Below are 23,830 nucleotides of genomic sequence, written 5' to 3' on the forward strand. Positions count from 1 at the left end.
ATTAAAAGATTTTTACTCAATTGTTCTTCGTTAAACAATTCTTAGTTTGTAGTAGACTATTGTAGCGATGACTTCAAGGGATAGTGGCAGGGCAAGATGGAGTGATTTGGAGAAAAAAATATTTATTGATTGTTGTCTTGAAGAAGCACATAAGGGTGGTATGTCAGGTTCAAGCTTGACCAAACAAGCATGGAACAAATTAATAATTGAGTTGAAAAAGCGTACAGGAAAAGAATTTAATCAAAAGCAATTGAAGAATTTATGGGATTATCTGAAAGTACAATATACTGCGTGGATAAAATTGATAAGCATTACGGGACATGGGTACAATGCATTGATGGGCCAATTCGATTGGCCTGAAGAAAGATGGATGAGTACATAAAGGTAATTATGAAATTTTGTTATATAGTTAAATAAGAATTTGCCTTTCATCAAATTAAGACATGATTTTATGATTTTTTTTTTTTGTAGGCAAATAAGAATGTAGCTCAATTCCAAAATAGACCACTAGCATTTGAGAACGAATTGAAGGCCTTATTTGAAGGTTTTGTTGCAACTGGTGCTGAAGCCTACACAACACTTAGCGACAATCTTCCCGAGGAGTATTTTGGGTCGTCATCTCAAATACCTTTAAATACACCTATGAGTGAAAATGAAATCAATTTAAGCAGTCTTGATGTTAATATAAATTCAGCTACTAAAGAATGCCAACAGGCACCGCTTGTCGATTTAGAAGCTCATCAACGCAAACGGCACAAACCAAATAGGAAGAAGGATATCCAAAGCAGCGTAGATGCACTCATACATCAGTTGGAAAAGACAGATGCAGAAGGACCCACTATCAAAGAATGTTTAATGAAATTAAACAGCATGTTATCAATAAGAAGACTGGATCCATTATACTTTAAAGCTCTAAAATCGTTTACCCAGAAGAAGGAGAACAGAGAAGTGTATATCCTTCTAAAAGAAGAAGAGGATATAAAGCTTTGGATAGAGACTTTAGATTAGTGTGTGGTTTATTTTTTCACATTTTTTACATTAGTTTTATTTCTTTTTCTTTAATGTTTTGACATTAGCTTTGCTTATAGACTTTATATTAGTGCTGTTCAGTTTGAATAATTTTAATATTAATTTAATAGTTTTATTTCTTTCATATGTCTTTAATTCCACTGTAACTCTTGATTTATCGATATGTTGAAGATTATTATATAGAGCATATCGATTTTTGTCGATATAAGATATTTAAGAGATTTGTTAATCTTAACTAGTTAATTGTTTAAACATCTAATTGAAGTCTTTACTTTCGATGTTGACAGAATTATGGCATTAACAAATGAACAGAAGAAATTATTGAAGATTATTATATTAAAGCTGCTATTTAATTATTTAGAGACGTTTACCAACAAAATACAAGCAAGTTCTCCTGCATTACCTGGATCATATTTTGTGAAAGAATTGCTAGATGGTCCATCTTCAGTTTGCTACGAATTGTTTAGAATGGAGAAAGATACATTTAATAGTTTGTGTAACTTGTTTCGCATTCGAAGGTGGTTATTTGATAGTAGATATGTATCACTCGAGGAAAAGATTGCCATGTTTATAATGATAATTAGTTATAATCTTTGGAATAGATTGGTAAGAAATCGATTTGTACATTCAACACAAACGGTGCATAAATACTTTCATGAGGTATTATTTGCTATGCTAAAATTTGCCAAAGAAATGATTGTCACTCCATCATTTGATCAAAATGTCCAAGAAATCAGAACACACCGACATCTTCGGCAAATATTTAAGGTAAAACTTCATATAAAAAAATATACATATATTTACTTATAATTGAATCATCCTACTTAAGGGTTAACAATTTACCTTTAATGTTTAGGGTGCCGTTGGTGTGTTAGATGGAACCCTCATTCCTACATGTATCCCGATAGATAAACAAATACCTTACAGAGGAAGAGGAAGGGGTGAATGTGCTCAGAACGTTATGGCCATTTGTGACTTTAATATGATTTTTACATATGTCATAGCTGGATGGGAAGGGGTGGCACATGATTCAATGGTACTTATGGATGCTGTACTTGATCTAACAAAGAAATTTTCATTGCCCCCTCCTGGTAATATTTAATATACTTTTTCATATAACTTGGTAAAATTATAACTTGAAATTTTGCTAAACTGTCATTTGTTTTTATGTAGATAAATATTATCTTGTTGATGCTGCTTACACTCACACAAGAGGATTTATGGCACCATACCGTAATGTTCGGTATTGGTTGGGTGACTTTCGTAGTGGTGGGCGGCCTACTAGTAAAGAAGAAGTTTTTAATCATATGCATGCAAAGTTACGGAATGTAATCGAAAGGTCTTTTGGTGTGTTGAAGGCGCGTTTTGCAATTTTGAAGCGGATGGCACCATATTCCTTCCCGACGCAAAGAGACATAGTTATTGCATGCATGACACTACACAACTACATCAGAAAAGAATCCATCTCCGATCCACTCTTCCAACAATACAATGATGAAAATGTTCTTTCAGAGATGAATATCAAATCAGAGAATGATATGCCTGAAGTGGAAGGAGTATTTGGAAACTTTGAACAAACTATTATGTCCAATATGCGAGAAGAAATTGCCGCTACACTTATACATGCAAATCATTAATTTTTTTTATCTATTTTTATGAATAATGATATTTTAATTTTCTATTAAGTACTTTATAGTTTATTTGAATTCAATAGAATAATTTTATTTTCATTTAATAAAAAATAATTTCTTTATAATGTAAAGCATTTCAAAACAGGAGAGATAGGGGTAAATGTGTCAAATTAACATATTTCAGACATTTCAAATGTTTGTTAACAAACAGATTGTTTCAAATTCAGTACTTAATTTTCAGACTTCAGCCATAGTTACCAAACAAGTTTTTTGACTTCAGATTTCAGATTCAGGCTTCAGATTTCAGATTCAGGCTTTAGACTTCAGATTTAACAAACGGGGCCTGAGTTACTCAGTACGCAAACCGCTTCCATTTAACATCTCCGTTATACTTCTTATTAAATGTACTTTTTTTAATATATTAAAAAAAATCGGTGTTGTGGCACTTACGGTGACGTGGACCAATGAAAACGTTGGAGTCAGGGAGTTCCTGACTCCAGGAAACAGCGGATCCACACTCTTGTATTTCTATTTATTTCCTTTAGTCAGAAATTTATGCACCACTGGCATTCATACTACGACACCAATTGCCACATGAAAACCTATTCGAGCCTTTAGGAGACTCCTTTACATTCTTATCCTTAAAAAGACCCATTGAAAGGCACCACCCAAGAATTACAAAAAATTTGCCTACCTAGGTTGGGAAGTATATCACTAAGGAAACTATTGTAGTTAAGAAGCCATAGTTGCATTTGTACAAAGTACGCTCTTGCCACATTATAAAATGTGTGTGTGTAAACAGTCTCGTAAGCGTGCACTCGATTATGCTTTGAGGTCAGCTTCTTCTATGGGTCCAAACTAAATGGTGTAGATTCTCCCTATTATGGGTGAGGGTGTCTATAGATGTCCCTCTTTGATAGAAGTTGAGTGCAACTGAAATTCCAAATCAAGTGGATATCACACAATTCTGATTAAGTGTAAATAGTAATAAAGTCCATTCCAACCAAAGTGAATTTGTCAATAATTTATGTGGCAAAAGAGAAACCCCGGTGTGCCCGAGCATTAATGAAAGAGCGGCTATTATCTTTTCAGTTTGGAGGTTTATAGGGATCCGACCAGTACCTTCTCATCATTATTGGAATTTGCTTTAATAATTTTTTTGAATATGGGTTTCTAGTGAGGTAGTTGCGCATGCACTTCATGATTTTATGGGGATTCGATTATTGCTCTTGGATCAAGAGAAGTGGGTTCCTTTGCTTCACTATCACCCTAGGATGGCCTATTGCTTTGTTTGTTGAAATGGGTAATTGCCTTATGCTCTGCAGAGGTCTTAGGAAGACCCAATCATTACATTGTGTTTGCCAAACTTTACAGGTATCCCTAATAAGGTACACCCATATTTCTTTTTGTCATTTGAACTCTTGATTTTTGACACTTAGGTTGTAATGAGATTTTTTTTTTTTTTTTTTGTTGCTTTCAGGATGGTTGCCTTCACCAAAATTACGTGCACATGGAATACCCTCAATGTAATCAAACAGACACTGTTAGTTCATGATGTAGAGCGGGTCGCAGATAGTTTCATGGCCAAGATGGATCAGAAAAGGCCTGGTCGACGACAGAAGTGATCCGGACCGTCGGACCTTAGATCGGGCGTATCTCGCAATCCGGAATGAGTTACCTGACGTAAAATATATGATTTTGGGGTAGAACGAGCTACTTTATCCAACCAACCTCGCTACGCCGGGTTGCGTAGCCCGAAATTGTGAAAAACCCCTGGATCGACGGTCGTTTCCCTGCTTTAATTTCGTTTTTACTATAAATAGTAAGTTTTAGTTTGATTATAACTCTTCATTTGTCGGGCTTTAGGAGTTGCGTCCAACGTGAAAAGAGCTTAAAATAATTAGGGGAACGGTTTGGTGAAGCCAAATAGGACACTTACTATTTTTGGCCGAAAACCTTGCGTACTAGTAGACATCACGACCTCTATAAAACGTAAGTTTACTATTTATAGTAAGTCGCGGATTCTAGGAGTTTTAGTTGTAGTTTGATTCTGATTTCTTTCCCATTGCTTGGTACGCCTATTTAAAAGGTTGTGAACTCGTTTTTAGTCATGAATTAATCAATTTCGAATTTCTTAGAATTTATTTTTATTTTTCTGCTTTCTTTCCTCGTGGATTCAAGAAGTCTCTGTGAGGAGTCCAGAGAAGCTCCGTGGATTCGAAGTAGTTATCGTTTAGGAAGACGGTGATCGACCTCATCACGTTTATCCCTGCGTCAAAATATATGCTTGACTAAAATCCTGTGGACGGTGATCCAGGGATTCGTTATCTTTCGGAAAGAATGAAAGCTTTTCACTGGGAGAGTCAGTTGACCATGCAAGGGCTGCAGGTAACTCTCGACCGTCTTGCGGATGCGCTACTTTTGCCTCGAGCCCTAGGCGGTGCTCCACCACCTTTGGTTGGTCCACCACCCATGGTGGCTCCACCACCAATGGTGGTTGTACGATGCAACCTCGATTTTCGTAGAGCACTACCAGTGGCAAACCGTAGGGCTACACCAGATGATTCAAGTTCTAGCGATGAGGACCTTAATGAGGGTTTTGCCCGTGACCAATCCATGGAGGTGATCATCTAGATCGTGCTGAAAGAGACTATCGAGGTAAGGCTGAACTTTTTAGTTTTAATGGTTTATTATATATAGAAGATTTTCTCGATTGGCTAGCCGAAGTAGAGAGATATTTTGATTATATGAATATGCCAGATCATAAAAGGGTAAAATTAGTAGCGTTTAAATTAAAATCTGGTGCTTCTGCATGGTGGGAACAATTACAACTGTCACAAGCCCGCCAGAACAGGGAGCATATCTCATCATGGCCATGGATGAGACGTCTTCTTCGATCACGATTTCTCCCCAGTGATTATGAGTAGATATTATTCCAACAATATCAAAATTACCGATAAGAAAATTAAACTGTCAAAGATTACACTGAAGAATTCCAATGGTTGGCTACATGAAATGATCTGTCAGAATCTGAGTCACAGAAGGTGGGACGATTTATAGGTGGGTTGCGACCGACAATTCAAGACTGAGTTCAGATGTACCCAGTTGGGACCATGGATGAAGCAATTCAATTAGTAGGTAGGGCAGAAACACAACTTGCAAGAGCTCCTGCTCGTCCATATCCTTCAACTCGACCCCCCATGATGGGTCCCACGCAGGATCCAGTGCTGGCACGAGGAAAAGATCCAGTAGGAGAACGTCCTCAACCTCCTACAACCGCAAACCATGATATAGGGAGTGGATCATTCAGACCTCAACATGCAGCACCCACAACAGCGAGTCCGAGTAGGATTCCAAATCCTTATGCTCGGCCAAGGTCAAACAATTGTTACCACTGTGGCCAACCAGGCCACTTATCAAACACTTGTCCTCAACGTCCCGTAGCACACTTGACTATAAATGAAGGGGGCACTGAAGATGAGGCCACGGAAGAAGATCATGGTTTTGATGAATATTATCACGCCTCGAATTCGGAAACCGGGCTCACAAAATTCCCGATCACCGAATCCGGCGCCGATAGCTTCCGTAGAACCCCATTCTCGGATCTGACACCCATTCACCAGGTTCCGATCCTGGGATACTACAAGGAGGATTTCAAATCATCAGTCTGATTCATAATGAGCATAACAAAAGCATAACCCACAAACAATAACCACAAGAACACCACCACAAAATTCACTATGATAAAAAACTTTTTAATACAATGCAACAGAAAGGGAAAATACAATGTAGTGCAAAAGATAGAAACTCCAAAGCTCATCTGCACGGTCCAACTACGGCGAGATTATGGCTGCGACTGCGTCCTGGCGTCACCTGCATGCATCAATCGTGCATAAGCTTATAGAAAGCTTAGAGGGTGGTGTGAGTATGTACGCAATATAAGCGTGCTTAAAATGCAAAGGTCAGAGTAATGCGGAATCATGGTGATGAGTACATGAATGCAATCAGCCGTACCAAGGCTATGCAGTGCAAGATATGAATGTCATCGGCCATAACACGGCCATGCGATGCGAAATACAACTCAAGCATGCCAATCCTCAACATGTATCAGTACAGTTCTCATTTTGGATAATCACCGGGGTTCAATACACTCCAAATGGCACTGTCGCTCTCCTAGCCGCACAGTCCAAGTGAGCGTAAGAAACCTCACTATCCGCCGGGCCAATAGTCTGCCAATACCTATCCGGCACGTCGATAGCGGACCCATTCGCTAGCTGGTCAAACTCAGCCTAGTACTACCCCCTACCCTCGGGCGAGTAAGGCCACACTCCTTTCCAACTGACCACGACACAGTGGGAGACGCGGCCTCCTGGTATTCGGCCCTCATGCGCCCGTATATCCACTCGGTCTCGACATTGGAGTCATCCTCTAGTACTATCGGGTTTAGGGATTTTCACCCAGGGACGTCTATGGCGCCCGTATGCTAGAACCAAATATTTCCGGTATCCAACCCAGCCATTCATGATGTGTCTATGAAGGCTATGGCCCTGATGTCGCTAGGGCATACAGTAACTACAATCACACAAATGTAAGTGCATGAGTCACACTATCAGTCATGCAACAGTCCTGTATATACCATGCAGTTATATGAGGCAACTCCGCCAATCAGGGAGCCCATAAACAGTCTGTCCAAAGGCATATGCTATGATCGGTCACTCCTCACATCAGGCATATATATGGTGCGAATGATTATGAATCATGGATCTATACTAAACATGTATAAAGAGATAGGCTCTGAGTATAACGGAGATGGCCCTAGACGGCCTACTTACCACAAATATGGGCCTATCAGTGGGCCTTAGGGAGAGTTATAATGCGGATATTTAACCAACATTATCCATTCAATGTGGACGTCAAACCAGCATTGCTCCCAAGGCGTGGCCCGTTATAAGTGTCAATACATATGCTATGGTGGAGTCACACTACAAGGGACATTATGTTCATCCTATTGGGCCTCGACCCATGGGCCTCTAATACATCAAATGGCCTCATACATGGTTCTCACATATACATATCAAGGTGGGCCTTAAATTATCTCCAAAGTAGTTGAACAGCTGGATGAAACACATGCATCATGATGGAGCCCACTCTAATGGAGGGTATGGTTTACAATACATACATAAGTGGGTCCCATGTGGGGCCTACCATAATGTTTATTTCTCATCCAACCCATTAATAAGGACATTCAGACCGGGGCCCACAGTAATGTTTATTTTCCAAGCAATCTAGGGCCCAACATAATGTTTATTTTCCAACCAACTGTTCATGAGGTCACGTGGACCGAGAGTAGGGCCCACTGTAATATTTATTTATTATCCAATCTATTCATAAGGTCACGTGGACCTGGTTAGGGCCCACTGTAATATTTATTTTCCGTCCAAAATGGGCCCACTGAAATATTTATTTTCCATACAACCTGTTGATAGGGTGGTGTGGACCAAGGGCCCATTGGGATGTTTACGTGCACCCAACCCATTCACAGGGCCATGCAGCCAGGGAGGGGCCTACCGTAATATTTATTTGCCATCCAACCTACGTGGGTAGGGAGCCCACCGTAATATTCGTTTGACGTCCAACCTGTTTATAAGGTCACCAGGACCTGGGGTGGATGTGGGGCCCACCGAAATGTGGTTCACAAATCCATCCCATTCATTGTGTGAGTCCCACCTGACTGACCGTTCAGACCAAGTTTCAGCTTCATCCAAATTTCGGGTGGGCCCCACCAAGTGTTTTTATATGTTTAGGTATGTTTTCACATAATTTTAGATGGTATGGCCCACCTGAGTTCCGTTTACAGCTGATTTTTGGGGTGGACGGCTGGTCCATGAGGACCCACCAAATACATGGTTTTGATGTCCGAAACGCATCACGTGGGGCCCATAGCTGGGGCCGTGAACCCCAGCCCGGTCGCCCGTCCGTCACCCGCCGTACGGCGTGGCAGCAGCAGCGTCAGCGCTGCTGCCTCCCTTTTTTTGAAAACCAATTTTTCCATGGTTTTCCTGGGGTAGGGCCCTCATCAGATCGATCCGATCCCGCCACTGGTCCCTGTAGGTTGATACAATCCTATAGAGTCCAATATTGGGATATTTCAGACATACAGGAGCATCAGGGAGGTATTTTAATGGCAGGAGCATCAGGGAGGTATTTTAATGGCAATACCGCTATTTCCTTTGGTATGGCCCGCTTGATTATCAGATTAGTCCAAATTTTTGGTTCGACGGCTGAAATGAACTGGGTAACGGAATAGGCGGCTTAGATTATATGTATACATCAAGGTGGGGCTTGCATGAGTGGCCCACCATTTTGGCTAGCTCGTTAGTACCTTCCATGTCATTTTACACTTCCCTGTTTGCCAACGTCCAGCGTCCAGGGACGCTGGACGGCATGCATAAACACATTATCGTGGTGGGTCCCACGTGGACATGGCCCACCAACATATATGTATATACATATACATATAATATATATCTTATAATATATATATATATATAATACATATTATATTATATATATATATATATTATATAAAATAAAACATGTATATAAACAAAAAGAAATGCCTTGGGCCCATCCGAACAGTGGATGTTGTGGATCATCACCTGTAATAGAGTGGGCCACACCGTCTGATGTAGATGGACGGGGTAGATGTAACACATATTGGTGGGATCCACACCATTACAAAGAAAGAGAGAGAGAGAGAGAGAGAGATATATACGGTGAGATAGAGGAACCCCGCCACTATGGGCCCTCTTGATTAAATCACATACATCCAAATGGGTCCCACCAACAAGTGGGCCCTAAAATTTAAAATAATGGTAAATCACCCACCTTATCTTCCTTCTTCTTGGTCCCTTAGACTCCAATGCTCCTTAGCTTCAACTTTGATGGAGGTTGATGGGGTTTAGATGGTTGAGATGGAAGATGAGAAGGTGGACCACACTTGAGAGGGAGAGAAGGCTTGGATGTGTGGGGGTTGAGTTGCTTGGAGAGATTTGAGAAATGAGAGAGAAAATGAGAGGATGGGAGTGATATGAGGTGATGGAGTGATGGGTGTAATTAATGAAGCATGGGTTTGTTTGAAAAGTGAGTAAAAGAGGGATGGGTGAAGAGAGAGAGAGTTGACTTTGTGGAGAAAGAGGGATGGGTTGTTGTACTTGAGGTATGGTTGCATTTATGGTTGATTGATGGGACTAATTGTGTAGAGATCCCTCGAAATTCGCAACGCGCGGTGTTTCTTCGGAATAAACGCTGATCGGCATCTTCTTGCCTGGGTATCGGTTCGGTGCACAAGTCTCGGCGTTAGAACCGCGGCGACGACGTAATCGCCAAGACATAAGTTTCAGCTCGAGCCGACGTCGGTGTGCGGGACCTGGCTTAAGATCGCGCGCAAACGTCAGATATGGTGCGAAGGTTGCCGAAATTTGACCGGAAGAACCGCGGAAGCCAACGGAATGGTACAGATTAGGACACGGGTCTTACAAATATGAACAAACCACTGAAAAAATAGTAGGTGGCGATGAAGTGACGGACAAGGATCGTGGTAAATTTCTAGTTGTGAGGCGATTACTGTATGCCCCACGAAAGAAATTACATCCACAGTGACACAATATATTTCGTACTCGGTATATTGTCAACGGAAAGGTCTGTGATGTGATCATAGACAGTGGTAGTAGCAAGAATATCATCTCAAAAGTGATGGTAGACAAGCTGCAGCTACCAACGACGAAGCATCCTTCCCCGTACTCAATTAGCTGGATAAAAAAGGTGAATGAGACCAAGGTAACTAAACAATGCACTATCTCGTTTTCAATTAATAAAAATTATAAGGATTAAATACTTTGTGATGTGGTCGATATGGAAGCTTGTCATATGCTACTTGGTCGACCCTAGCAGTCGAACCGTGATGCGACCCATCGGGGACAAGATAATGTCTACATATTTGTCAAGGATAGTCGAAAAATAATCCTTGCCCCTATGGCACCAAAGAACCACCCTGAAGCTTCTAAAGTGGAGGGGAGTTTCTTCTTGACCTTTCAAAATTTTATGAAGGAATCCAAGAAAACTGGCGAGGTATACGCCGTAGTGTTGAAGGGCGAGGAAGAGGAACCCTTAAACATCCCTCCAAGTTTAAGACTATTGTTAAACGAATTCAAAGAACGCTGGCCTGAGAACCTACCTGATGGATTGCCCTCCATGAGGGACATCCAACATCACATAGACCTCGTCCTTGGGGCTGGCCTGCCCAATCGCCTTCATTATCGGATGAGTTCGAAGGAGTGTGAGATACTTCAGGGGCAAGTGGAGGAATTGATCCGTAAGGATCTCTTGAGAGAGAGCATGAGCCCATGTGCTGTACCAGCATTATTAACACAAAAAAAAAGATGAAAGCTGACGCATGTGTGTCGACAGTCGGGCAATCAACAAAATTATCATCAAGTATCAGTTTTCAATACCACTACGACATGTTCAATATGCTAGAAGGGGCCAAGGTGTTCTCTAAACTAGATCTAAGGAGCGGGTACCAGCAGATTCATATCCGACCTGGTGATGAGTGGAAGACGGCATTCAAAACCAAGGAAGGGTTGAATGAGTGGCTGGTCATGCCCTTCGGCCTATTGAACGCACCAAGTACTTTTATGCATCTAATGAATCAAGTTCTAAAACCGTTTACTAGCCGATTTGTGGTAGTATATTTTAATGACATATTGATATATAGTCAGGATGAGACGGAGCACAGGAAACATCTTAGGCAGGTGCTGCAGGTCCTACAAATTAACAAGTTGTACCTCAACTTGAAGAAGTGTAGTTTTTTAACTGACAGTCTATTGTTTCTAGAATTTTTTGTAACGTCCACAGGCATTCATGTGGACGATGAAAAGGTGCGAGCTATTAGGGAGTGGCCGATCCCGACAAACATTCATGAGGTGAGGAGTTTTCATGGTTTGGTGACCTTCTATCCTCGATTTGTGCGAGATTTTAGCACCATAGTCGCGCCTATAACAGATTGCATAAAAAAAGGACCGTTCCAGTGGACTAATAAAGCTGACAAGAGCTTTTATGAGATCAAGCATCGTTTATCTACAACACCAGTCTTGGTGCTTCCTAATTTCGACAAATTGTTTAAGGTTGAGTGTGACGCTTCATCTGTCGGAATTGGGGGAGTATTATCATAGGAAGGCAGGGCAGTAGCTTTCTACAACGAGAGGCTCAGCGAAGCCCGAAAGAAGTGGCTGGTCATGCCCTTCGGCCTATCAAACGCACCAAGTACTTTTATGTGTCTAATGAATCAAGTTCTAAAACCGTTTACTGGCAAATTTGTGGTAGTATATTTTGATGACATATTGATATATAGCTAGGATGAAGCGGAGCACAGGAAACATCTCAGGCAGGTGCTGCAGGTCTTACAAATTAACAAGTTGTACCTTAACTTAAAGAAGTGTAGTTTTTTAACTGACAGTCTGTTGTTTCTAGGATTTGTTGTAACGTCCACAAGCATTCGTGTGGACGATGAAAAAGTGCGAGCTATTAGGGAGTGGCCGATCCCGACAAACATTCATGAGGTGAGGAGTTTTCATGGGTTGGCGACCTTCTATCGTTGATTTGTGCGAGATTTTAGCACCATAGTCGCGCCTATAACAGATTGCATAAAAAAAGGATCGTTCCAGTGGACTAATAAAGCTGACAAGAGCTTTTATGAGATCAACCATCATTTGTCTACAACACCGGTTTCAGTGCTTCCTAATTTCGACAAATTGTTTGAGGTTGAGTGTGACGTTTCATATGTCGGAATTGGGGGAGTACTATCATAGGAAGGCAGGCCAGTAGCTTTCTACAACGAGAAGCTCAGCGAAGCCCGAAAGAGGTGACTGGTCATGCCCTTCGGCCTATCGAACGCACCAAGTACTTTTATGTGTTTAATGAATCAAGTTTTAAAACCGTTCACTGGCCGATTTATGGTAGTATATTTTGATGACATATTAATATATAGCCAGGATGAGGCGGAGCACAGGAAACATCTCAGGCAGGTACTGCAGGTCCTACAAATTAACAAGTTGTACCTCAACTTGAAGAAGTGTAGTTTTTTAACTGACGGTCTGTTGTTTCTAAGATTTGTTGTAACGTCCACAGACATTCGTGTAGACGATGAAAAGGTACGAGCTATTAGGGAGTGGCCGATCTTGACAAACATTCATGAGGTGAGGAGTTTTCACTAGTTGGTAACCTTCTATCATCGATTTGTGTGAGATTTTAGCACCATAGTCGCGCCTATAACAGATTGTATGAAAAAAGGACCGTTCTAATAGACTGATAAAGCTGATAAGAGCTTTCATGAGATCAAGCATCGTTTGTCTACAACACCGGTCTTGGTGCTTCCTAATTTCGACAAATTGTTTGAGGTTGAGTGTGACACTTTATATGTCGGAATTGGGGGAGTATTATCACAGGAACGCAAGCCGGTAGCTTTCTACAGTGAGAAGCTCAGCGAAGCCCGAAAGAAGTGGTCAACTTATGAGCTTGAGTTGTACACAGTTGTTCAGGCGCTGCGACATTAGCAACATTATCTGATTCAAAGAGAGTTTGTTCTGTACACTGACCATCAAGCACTAAAGTTTATTAATAGTCAGACTAAAGTGAATCATGTGCATGCTAAATGCGTTGCGTTTTTACAGGAATTCACGTTCGTTCTAAAGCACAAGTCAGGGCAACAAAACAAGGTGGCTAATACACTTAGCCGTCGTGCATCACTAATTATTACGATAAGCAACAAAGTGGTCAGCTTTGACTGTTTCAAGGAGCTGTATGCCGAGGATGAAGACTTTAAAAATTCTTGGGTGAAGTGCTAAGAAGGTCACCCTAGTGACCTTCATATACAAGACAATTTTCTCTTCAAAGGAAATCGATCGTGCATCCCCCAAAGTTCTCTGAGGGAGAGCAGATTATTCAGGAGCTACGCCTCAGTGGACACTTTGGGTGAGACAAGACTCGAGCTCTTGTGGAAGAGCGATATTACTGGCTGCAATTAGTACGTGATGTGGGAAAAGCCGTACAACGTTGTCATGTTTGTCAGACCTCCAAGGGGCAATCTAAAAATACGGGCCTCTACACCCTGTTACCTGTGTCTGACGGTCCTTGGGAGGATTTATCAATGAACTTCTTACTTGGTCTCCCACGAACACAACACGGTATGGATTCGGTGTTCGTGGTGGTAAATCATTTCTCCAAGATGACACACTTTATCCCATGCAAGAAGACCCTCGATGCGACACACGTGGCGAATCTATTCTTCAGGGAGGTCGTACGGCTACACGGGGTCCCCAAGACCATTACATTTGATCGTGACACGAAGTTCATTAGCCACTGTTGGCAGACTTTGTGGACTCGATTCAATACACGACTTCAATTCAACAGTGCTTACTACCCACAGATTGATGTGCAGACCGAAGTTGTGAATCGCACGTTGGGAAACCTCCTTCGCTATATTTCAAGAGAAAAACTGAAGCGTAGAGATTTGGCCTTGTTTCAAGCAGAGTTTGCATTCAACAATATGGTGAACCGCTTGACAAGGAAATCACCGTTCCAGATTATCTATGGACAAGTGCCTCGCCACATGCTTAACTTGGTCCCTCTGCCCAAGTACCCAGGCATGAGCATTGCAGCAGAACATATGGCAGACAAGATCATGGGCATCCATGCGGAAGTGCAGACCAAGCTACATGCCTTGAACGAGAAGTATAAGGAACAAGCGGACAAGCACCGGCGACAAAAAGTGTTCGAGTGGGCGACCGCGTTATGTTCCATCTACGCAAAGAGAGATTTCCGACCGGGACATACAACAAGTTGAAAAATAAGAAGATTGGACCCTTCCCAATCATTCGAAAGATCAATGACAATACTTATGTTGTTGATCCTTCAAATGACATTGCGATCTCACGGACTTTCAACGTTGCGGACCTGACCGAGTATTATGAACCAGCGCAGGATGAGAACTCGAGGATGAGTTCTTTTAAAGTGGAGGAGACTAATGTAGAGCGGGTCGCAGACAGTTTCATGGCCAAGATGGATAAGAAAAGGCCTGGTAGACGACAGAAGTGATCGGGACCGTCGGACCTTAGATTGGGAGTATCTCGCAATTTGAAATGAGTTACCTGACGTAAAATATATGATTTTGAGTTAGAACGAGCTACTTTATCCAACCAACCTCGCTACGCCGGGTTGCGTAGCCCGAAATTGCGAAAAACCCCTGGATCGATGGTCGTTTCCCTGCTTTAATTTCATTTTTACTATAAATAGTAAGTTTTAGTTTGATTATAACTCTTCATCCGTCGGGCTTTAGGAGTTGCGTCCAACGTGAAAAGAGCTTAAAATAATTAGGGGAACGGTTTGGTGAAGCCAAATAGGACACTTACTATTTTTGGCTAAAAACCTTGCGCACTAGTAGACATCACGACCGTCTATAAATAGTAAGTTTACTATTTATAGTAAGTCGCGGATTCTAGGAGTTTTAGTTGTAGTTTGATTCTGATTTCTTTCCCATTGCTTTGTACCCCTATTTAAAGGGTTGTGAACTCGTTTTTAGTCATGAATTAATCAATTTTGAATTTTTTAAAATTTATTTTTATTTTTCTGCATTCTTTCCTCGTGGATTCGAGAAGTCTCTGTGAGGAGTCCACAGAAGTTCCGTGGATTCGGAGTAGTTATCCTCATCACGTTCATCCCTGCATCAGTTCAGCCGACCACATTAATTTGGCTTATGATTTTGGGAAAGTTAAGAAATAATAAGTGAACCCAAATGCATGTTTAATGTTTTGTTGATGCCCACCTTGAAAGTATGGAAGACTTCTTAGTGCCTTCAACACCATACATGTTGATTTTTTTGAAAAAAAAAAAATGTAAACTTTTTGCATTGCTTGGAGGCTGTAATTGGGGATGACACTCCCTGGAGATTAAAAAAAAAAAAAAACCAAACAAACATACCTTTTGGCTAGCAATAATTTTTTTTTTATTTTTAAGTCTAACTTTATTATAAAAAAAAACTAGTCTATTTGGGATTTTATTCAAGATAACTCTATTGGGGATGGGTGGTCTGACGAACTCCATGGTTGTCACGTGCCAAAATACACGTACTCAAGTAGGGCAACTCAAGACCCAAATACTAAGCTCATGAATTGAATTAATTATTATTCACTACGGCACAAATAATTCGTTCGAATTCAATGTACATTCAGAGTTAAACTAAAAGGAAAATACTACTGAAATAAATTTCAATAAGATATTGTCTACTAATTAAGTCTCTATTCTTAAATAATCTTTCTATTACATTGAAATTTCAAATGCAAACTAAACTTAACGAACAGAGAGGAAACTAGTAGTAGAGGCTTGCTTGTTCATAATACTCCAATGTAGCACTTGTAAATTTGTTCAAAGTAGGGTGAGCATAACAACTTAGTGAGATCATATCCTCACCAAATTTTGAAATTTCTGAATTTATAAAGTTAGCAAAATAAATTCAAAATAGAGTATGAAGGAAGTAATAATATGAATTGTAATTTAAGATATGAAATGCATGCAATACTTTGCATGAGTTACAACTTAACGAATATAATCACATATCAATAAGTACTTTTAGGAACATTTAGGGTAGAGCACTCATGTTACTTTTTAAGGAATTTAAGGCAGAGCACCGTGTTCATTTTAAGAATGTCTACGGTAAAGAACTGTGCACATCATTTTAGGACAATCCCTTGGTAGAGCATCATGTTCCTTCTTTATCCCAAGGCAGAGCACCTATACTTGCATTTTAGGGAACTTAAGGCAAAGCACCAAGCACATCATTTCAAAGAACCTAAGTAGCGCACTCGTGATCTCAATCTCAAATATAATCTAATGATCATATGCACATGATATGAATGCAACCTCACGATTAACAAAGATATCAAATACTAAATTCACCATCACTACACATCCTTCTTGAAACAAAATATTGAGCACATCATTTTAGGACAACCCCTAAGCAGAGCACCATGTTCCTTTTTTGTCCCTAGTTAGAGCACATGTGCTTGCATTTTAAGGAACCTAACCAGAGTACTAAGAATGTCATTTTAGGAAACCTAAGCAACACACTTATGATCTCAATCTCAAATATCATCCAATGATCATATGCACATGATATGAATGCAGCATCATAATCAATAGAGATATCAAATACTAAATTCACCATCACTACGGATCCTTCATAGAACAATGTACCAAATTCTTTATTGGGTTTTAGACTTTAAGTTAAATTGCAATCTAATAACTTTAAAATTTTCATAAATTTAAAAATTAATTAATTCATGTAAATTTTAACCCAATTTCTTAAATTAAATAATGTTTAAAATTTAGATTGATTAATCATATAATATTTAAAATTTTAGATTAATTATTATACAAAATTCAGATTAATGACGTTCACAGCTTGGATTAACATTAATTCAAATTAAAAATTAGAAATCAGATAAATCATTATTTCAAAATTAAACAGAAAGATCACCCACCTATTTTGGTTCGAAACGATCTTGAACATGGCTGGACCTACTTATACTCGGACTAGACTCAACTAGGCTTGAACTTGGTTTCACTCAGTTTGACTCAATGAACCAAGTGAGAAAAGAAACAAAACATGAACTAAGATTTCAAATGAGAATTGTGTGAAACAGCTTACCTGCTATAGTGTTGCTGACTCGATCTGACTCACCCAGAACTTAGCGAGTCACACAGTGAGTCGACTTGACGAGTCAACTCAGTGCTCTCAGATCTCCTTCTCTCTCGATCCTCCTCTTTCCCAACCACGTCTAGTAATGGATGCTGGACAAAGGTTTAGATAACTTAATCGGTTGACTCAAGAATCGACTTGATTCTCTCTCTAGTTTGAATATTGTTTCTCTGTGTCGACAGGGTATTTTATAGCCTTCTTAGGATTCTGAAATCCCAGTTACGAGAGGACTTGCAAACAAGTTGGGTGGGTTATGGTTACGGTTTTAGAAGGTTCTAGCATACAGGTTTTCATGACTTTGTTTGTGATGTTTTCTATTTCTAATCGTTAAACGGATCTTGATGAAAACTCAATGATAAGATGTCTATTAGATGAACTTTTCAATGGACAGATTGGATCTTAGTTCGGTGGCTAAACAAGATTCGACAGTGATGCATGGGTTCTTGGCAGGGAAGATGAGAGGCTAATAATAGCGGATTTTGATCTGTGGCGTATTTTTTTTTTTCGAACCAATGCTCTTGGACAGTTTAGATTCCCTTAAGAAAGGTTGTGGACACAAAATTTTGAAGGTTTAGATCATTATAGACGGTGGGTTCCGTGCAACCTCTCTCCCTATCTCACGCACCCAAAGAACATGACGAAGAACTGGGTCTACTATCGTAGTCAATTCTCTCACATGAAATATGTGGCTAACTCAGTGGGCCCCTAAGTGGTGTTTGAGAGAAATCCACCTCATCCATTTGATTTTCCATATCATTTTAGGAAACGGGCCCAAGGACGAGGCATATCCAATGCTCGAGTGGGCGAGATGACAAAAAAATGGGTGGAGGAGTTGCCACCATTGAAGTCTCCTTGGAGTCCATTGTGATGGATGGTTTGGATTAAGGTGGGTGGCATTGTAACGACGGTCCAAAATGGTGAGTGCGAGATCCATCGCATGCTTTACGCAAAAGTGGAAAGGAAGGAGAAATAAAAAGGGTGGAGTCGTGGACTCCTTCCTATGCACGCAGTTAACACTGCTGACTACCTTATTTCTTATTATTATTATTTTTTTGGAATGGGCATTTATCACTGGGTTCCAGACTTGGCTAAGATGGTGGGCTCCACATGAAAATAATCATACCATATATTATAATATTTAAATTCTATTATTATTATTATTATTATTATTCTTCTTCTTCTTTTATATCTATGTATACTCAAATTGTGTGCATCTGGAATTTGGACCGTCCAAGACTTATATCCAGCCTTTACTCTATGTGCTATAACCAATGAACCTAATATTGACCGATGATCAAACAACAAAGGTTAGGATGCATTTTCATTCTTGTGGCATGACTCTTCATCATCCGACATATGCAACAGTTTCTTTGCCTAAGGACGGCCAAATCTGAACTCTTGGGACATGTCTCCCAAGTCCTAATCCTATGGTAATCGAGCAATGTGTATCATTCAAGTGCATTACTTCTCAAGGACTTTTGAAGTAGTAAGATCAAGGCTCTATCGTCCCCTACCATGATATTGATCTCGCCATAGAAAGCTTCTAAGTGAGGAGTGGGACATCCCATGCCATTGTATCTTTGAAACTTAAGTACTTGAAAACTATCTAGTACTCTGGCATCCGAGAAGGAGCAGAGGTCCCTGCATTTTGTGGAAGGAAGTTCCACCCCATGTTACTTCTTGACCTCATTTCTCATTGCTCTGAGTTGGTCCTCAAAATACTCTTGGAGTCGATCGATTTCAAAAGGTAGCTGAGGAAGTGGTTGTGCCCCTAACAGAACTTGGCTGGCTTCTTACTCGTAGTGATTGATCTCTTTAGCATTACTTTGTTTCTTGACAGGGGAATTTGGTTGAAAGGGGAAAGTTGGATGTGGGGTTTAGAGAGAAATCCCTATTGTGGGACGAGATTGACTATCAGGATATACATATATGGCGAGTAAAAGATAAGCCTAACCAGGAAGTTGTGGCTGGCTGAAAGGTGACCATCATTGTTCTACCTGAAATTAAATATTGTCTCAATAAGGAGGGGTTGCCGGAATTGGCCGGATTAAGATTAACCAGAGTGGGCTTGTTAAGGCGTTGGCTAGCCCCCGTTAGGGGGAGGAATATTGACATGTAACTGGCTCCTACCAAGATTTGTGGTTGACTCCCGTTATGGGGAGGAAAATGGACAAGTAACTGGCTATCTACCAAGACCTGTTGTTGACTTCTGTTAGGAGGAGGTTGTGCTGGAGTTTGACCTGTCGTGATTGGAGGGTATTGGAAATGGTCCCAATTCTCACCAGAAGGAATGGGTTGGATTAATTAATGGTTGGTTGGAAAGACTCATGTGAGTGCCTAGTTGTTGTGCGCTGTGAAAGGAATTGTTGGCTCTTTCTTTGAGAAGGCGGGTTACCAGATCTTCTAGCCTACTCATGCCGAGGGCTAGGTCAGCTACTGATGGGACGGTCGCAGGTTGCAAGGTTTGTCGTTTAGGCAAATACAGAGGGGATGTCGAGGTTTCTCCTTGGACCGACGTGGCTACTTGTGCACCGATTTAGATGATGCTTCCGTATGTATTTGTTGACTTGACAGGGTGGTAGACCTACAACTAATTTTTAGACGTAATGGTTGTAAACCTGCCTACTGTCTACTAATTTGTTCACTATGCGATATTTTTTTTTGTATTTTCTTTTTTTTTTTTCTTGGTTTTCTGATTTTTTTTTTTTTAATTATAAAAGTGAACGTGCAAAATATAAATAAATATCAAGAAAATACATAATGACCAGTGCACACTAGAATATATAAATGGGAATGTAAAAGAACTAGTGCGAACTAGACCATGGTAAAGTAAATGGACTAATATTAGCTGAAATGTTGGATGCTTGTGAGAAAGTAAAGTGACCGGTTTGCACTAGAATATAGGATGCAGGTAAGAAAGTAAAACAGACTAGTATAGACTGGATAATTAGTTGATTAGTAGATTAGTAGGTTAACATACGACCAATAAAGATCGGAATGATGAAAGTCAAGGAATCTCCAAAAAAATTCTGTAAAGTCCTTTGTTTCGAGTTGGGCCTTTACTAGTGGCCTGCAATCCCCAGCGAAGTTGTCATTCTATGAATGCTCTCCCACATGCGAAGACGTGTGGCGGAATGATGCCTTCACTTTCTTGACTTATTTCGTTTGTCAATTCTAGTTTATTTTTATTGAATGTAGGGTTGACTTAGAGGTAAAAATATATTTGACTTGGAATCGCCATTAGCCAAAACAATCTCTGAATCTATAACCAGCTAGAAACCGTAGAATCGCTTAAAGGTCGGGGAATGAAAGATTCCCTAACTCAAGTGACTTTCGCCCATATTGGGTAAGAGTCTTTATTATAGAAAAAGAAGGGGTTAGGTACCTTTTTTCACCCATGTAATGCACGGTCTTTACTTTATGAAACTTTATGATTTTTGAAAATTTAAAGTAACTTCTAATATAATAGAGTTAAGCCATACTACGCTAGGAAGTAGGGCTAGGGTAGCCAATGTAAAGTAAAAAACAAGCAGTAGCAGCATATATATAGTACAAAGCCACACTACGCAGTTTTTTAGGACCCAAGTAGGCGAAATATTAAAGAAATGAAAACAGAAAAGATGTGAGTGGATGTTGGTGTATATCGTATATGCGAAGTGGAATACAGCTTGATTCGAAATGCATGAAGGAAAATGAAAAATTAAACACTCTTTTGTCAAAAGGGATGGCCGAATGTCCCAAATCTTGACCATACTCGTTGACTTCTGCGGCTTCTTCGGCTCTGACTTTAATTGACAGGAAAAATCTGTAGAAAGAATATTTCAGAGAGGCCAAAGAGTTAGGCATGTGCTTCAACGGTAATACGAGTTAGTTTTTGGTGGAGCATATTCGGGCGTGACGACATCTGCTTCTCTCCCTCACACTGACCTCTCCAATATTTCTCCTCTTTTCTTGACGTAACAAATTACCTTAAATAGCAGGTGCCACGTAGGCATTACAACTCGAACTAGATCACACATGACTAAGTTCACTCAAGATGACCTTAAGGTTGGATCAATGTACAAAAGCTCGGGGCAACTCCTAATTAGTATGTGGGGGCAGTTATGCACAAAAACTACCGAGTGGGGACCATATTTGCACAAATACAGTGTAAGAGACATCATTTTCATAGAAACGGATTACCCACGAACCGTTTTCACGGGAAAGGATTACCTTCTACCATTAATAAGCCTTATAGCTTGTTTTGAAATCTGGCGGTAGGGCTGAAAGTCAGGCGAGTTGGGTCGGGTTGGTGCTCAACCCTAGCCCAACCCAAGGTTCTTGTACCTCAACCCTAACCCAACCCAACCCAACCCAACATCGGGTTGGGAATTCTCAACCCAAGCCCAACCCAAGTGGGTTTAGTCAGGTTGGTTGGGTGGATACATGCTAATATTTTAATGGTTGGGTTAGTTTATTTTATTTTAATACACATCTTATTTTTTATATTTATGATTTTATTAATTATGTATGTTGTTATTTATTGTAAAGAACTTCATCATTCTAAACAAACAAGCTAAAATATAGGACAACTACTCATTTAAAAGTCGTGTTGTGTAGTACACAATCTATTTGAGAGAGAGAAATCCAACATTTCTTGTTAGCATGAGTCGTCGGAAATGATGTGGACCAATGAGGCCCGACAGCACCGGAATTTCTTATGTCTTCAACACATACGATCCATGCTCAATTATAATTTATAAGTAACTTATATATTGATCGGGTTCAGGTTAGGTCGGGCAACCCAAGACTTCAATATGAGCCCCGACCGAAGATATATCAGGTTGGTGTTTGTATAGCCTAAGCCTAAGATCGGACTCGTTACATCGCCCAACCCAATGTCGGGTCGGTCAAGGGTGGGTTCAACCCGCCCAACTTTCAGCTCTATCTGGCGGTGCTTTGTGGGTGTCTCAGAGACTCTATTCTTTCATCATCCTCCCACCTATATGCTTCAGCGATAGCCAATCCGCCCCAATGGCTGTCTTCAGGATGCGATTTTAGCCGTACATGCACATCAGTTAGCATTCATCTAGAATCAACGAGCAGGATTCAATCCCATTTAGCATGGGTGTCTACACTCAGTCTAATTTACGCCCAAGTAAAAAAAAAAAAAAACCATGATTTGGACCTAATGGTTCCTCTGGACCCGGATTGTTCAGAGTATATGCTCATGTTTTCAGTTTCTAACAAAGGAAGCACCCAACCTGACGGTGCTTTGTGGGTGTCTCAGAGACTCTATTCTTTCATCATCCTCCCACCTATATGCTTCAGCGATAGCCAATCCGCCCCGATGGCTGTCTTCAGGATGCGATTTTAGCCGTACATACACATCAGTTAGCATTCATCTAGAATCAACGAGCAGGATTCAATCCCATTTGGCATGGGTGTCTACACTCAATCTAATTTACGCCCAAGTAAAAAAACCATGATTTGGACCTAATAGTTCCTCTGGACCCGGTTTGTTCAGAGTACATGCTCATGTTTTCAGTTTCTAACAAAGGAAGCACCCAACCTGACCACTTGATTGTTGAGCCATAAAATGAACGGATAATGCGGGCCAAACATCTCCTTAATAATTAAATCCTAACCTTTCAAAACGTGGCCCACAAATAGACAGTTAAGAAGCAAAGTACAACCCCAGTCCACATGCAACGGATAAACTCCCGAGATGACATTTTTAGGGCATGGTCCATCCACTTTGAAACACAACAAACCAACGGTCTTGATCAATGAGCCTTGGGCCCCACATGTACAAACTGAAAACCCAAGTATATCCTTCAATGGTATAACTCAACTAACCATCTTGAACTTTGTGATCTCAATTATAGAGGAGCTAATTTATGTCTACGTTTTTCTTCACCAAACCAGTAAACATTTTTTTTATATATAACTTTGAACTTTAACCACCCCAAAAATATCTAATTTAACATGTCACCCCTAGATTTTAACAATTTACCCCCCTGACTTTAGGAAACTCATTAAATTCATGTTTTTCTGTCCTGGTGCATGTAACATGCTTACTACCCTTTAAATTTCACTTCTTCCCGTAAATTTTTTCTACAGAAATTAAATGACCCATTTATGAAAACCATCATTTCATGCTTTTCAATGCTGAGATGTCTGAAATTCATCCAAATATATTTTCTCTTTGACTCATTTCAACTAAGTTCTGGCCTTTTGACGTCCACATGTATTGAACGTAGTAAAGAGCAGTTGGTAAAACATTTAAGAATTAGAAAGTCTCAAGTTCGACTGGTTGTACCACAAGGTGCGGTCCACCAAGTTGATAACTTCCAACCTATAACTGCATATTAAATGC

At 40.3% G+C, this 23,830-nt stretch overlaps 1 protein-coding gene across 1 annotated transcript; it reads left to right on the plus strand.

Moving 5' to 3' along the window:
• Positions 1–1,990: 1,990 nt before the first annotated feature.
• On the plus strand, positions 1,991–19,447 carry LOC131246993 (uncharacterized). Its single transcript, XM_058247442.1, has 3 exons — positions 1,991–2,120; positions 2,203–2,585; positions 19,313–19,447. Exons 1-3 carry the CDS (start codon positions 1,991–1,993, stop codon positions 19,445–19,447), a joined length of 648 nt encoding a protein of 215 aa, XP_058103425.1.
• Positions 19,448–23,830: the final 4,383 nt, after the last annotated feature.

Source organism: Magnolia sinica, chromosome 5, assembly GCF_029962835.1.
Source record: "Magnolia sinica isolate HGM2019 chromosome 5, MsV1, whole genome shotgun sequence".
NCBI lineage: Eukaryota > Viridiplantae > Streptophyta > Magnoliopsida > Magnoliales > Magnoliaceae > Magnolia > Magnolia sinica.

What these genes read in the sequence shown, in the direction of transcription:
- LOC131246993 (XM_058247442.1), top strand. Translation starts at nt 1,991, where the DNA reads ATGGCCATTTGTGACTTTAATATGATTTTTACATATGTCATAGCTGGA. An exon ending in ATTTTCATTGCCCCCTCCTG is followed by an intron (nt 2,121 to 2,202) that starts GTAATATTTAAT and finishes GTTTTTATGTAG; the next exon opens with ATAAATATTATCTTGTTGAT. An exon ending in ATATGCCTGAAGTGGAAGGA is followed by an intron (nt 2,586 to 19,312) that starts GTATTTGGAAAC and finishes GTTTCTTGACAG; the next exon opens with GGGAATTTGGTTGAAAGGGG.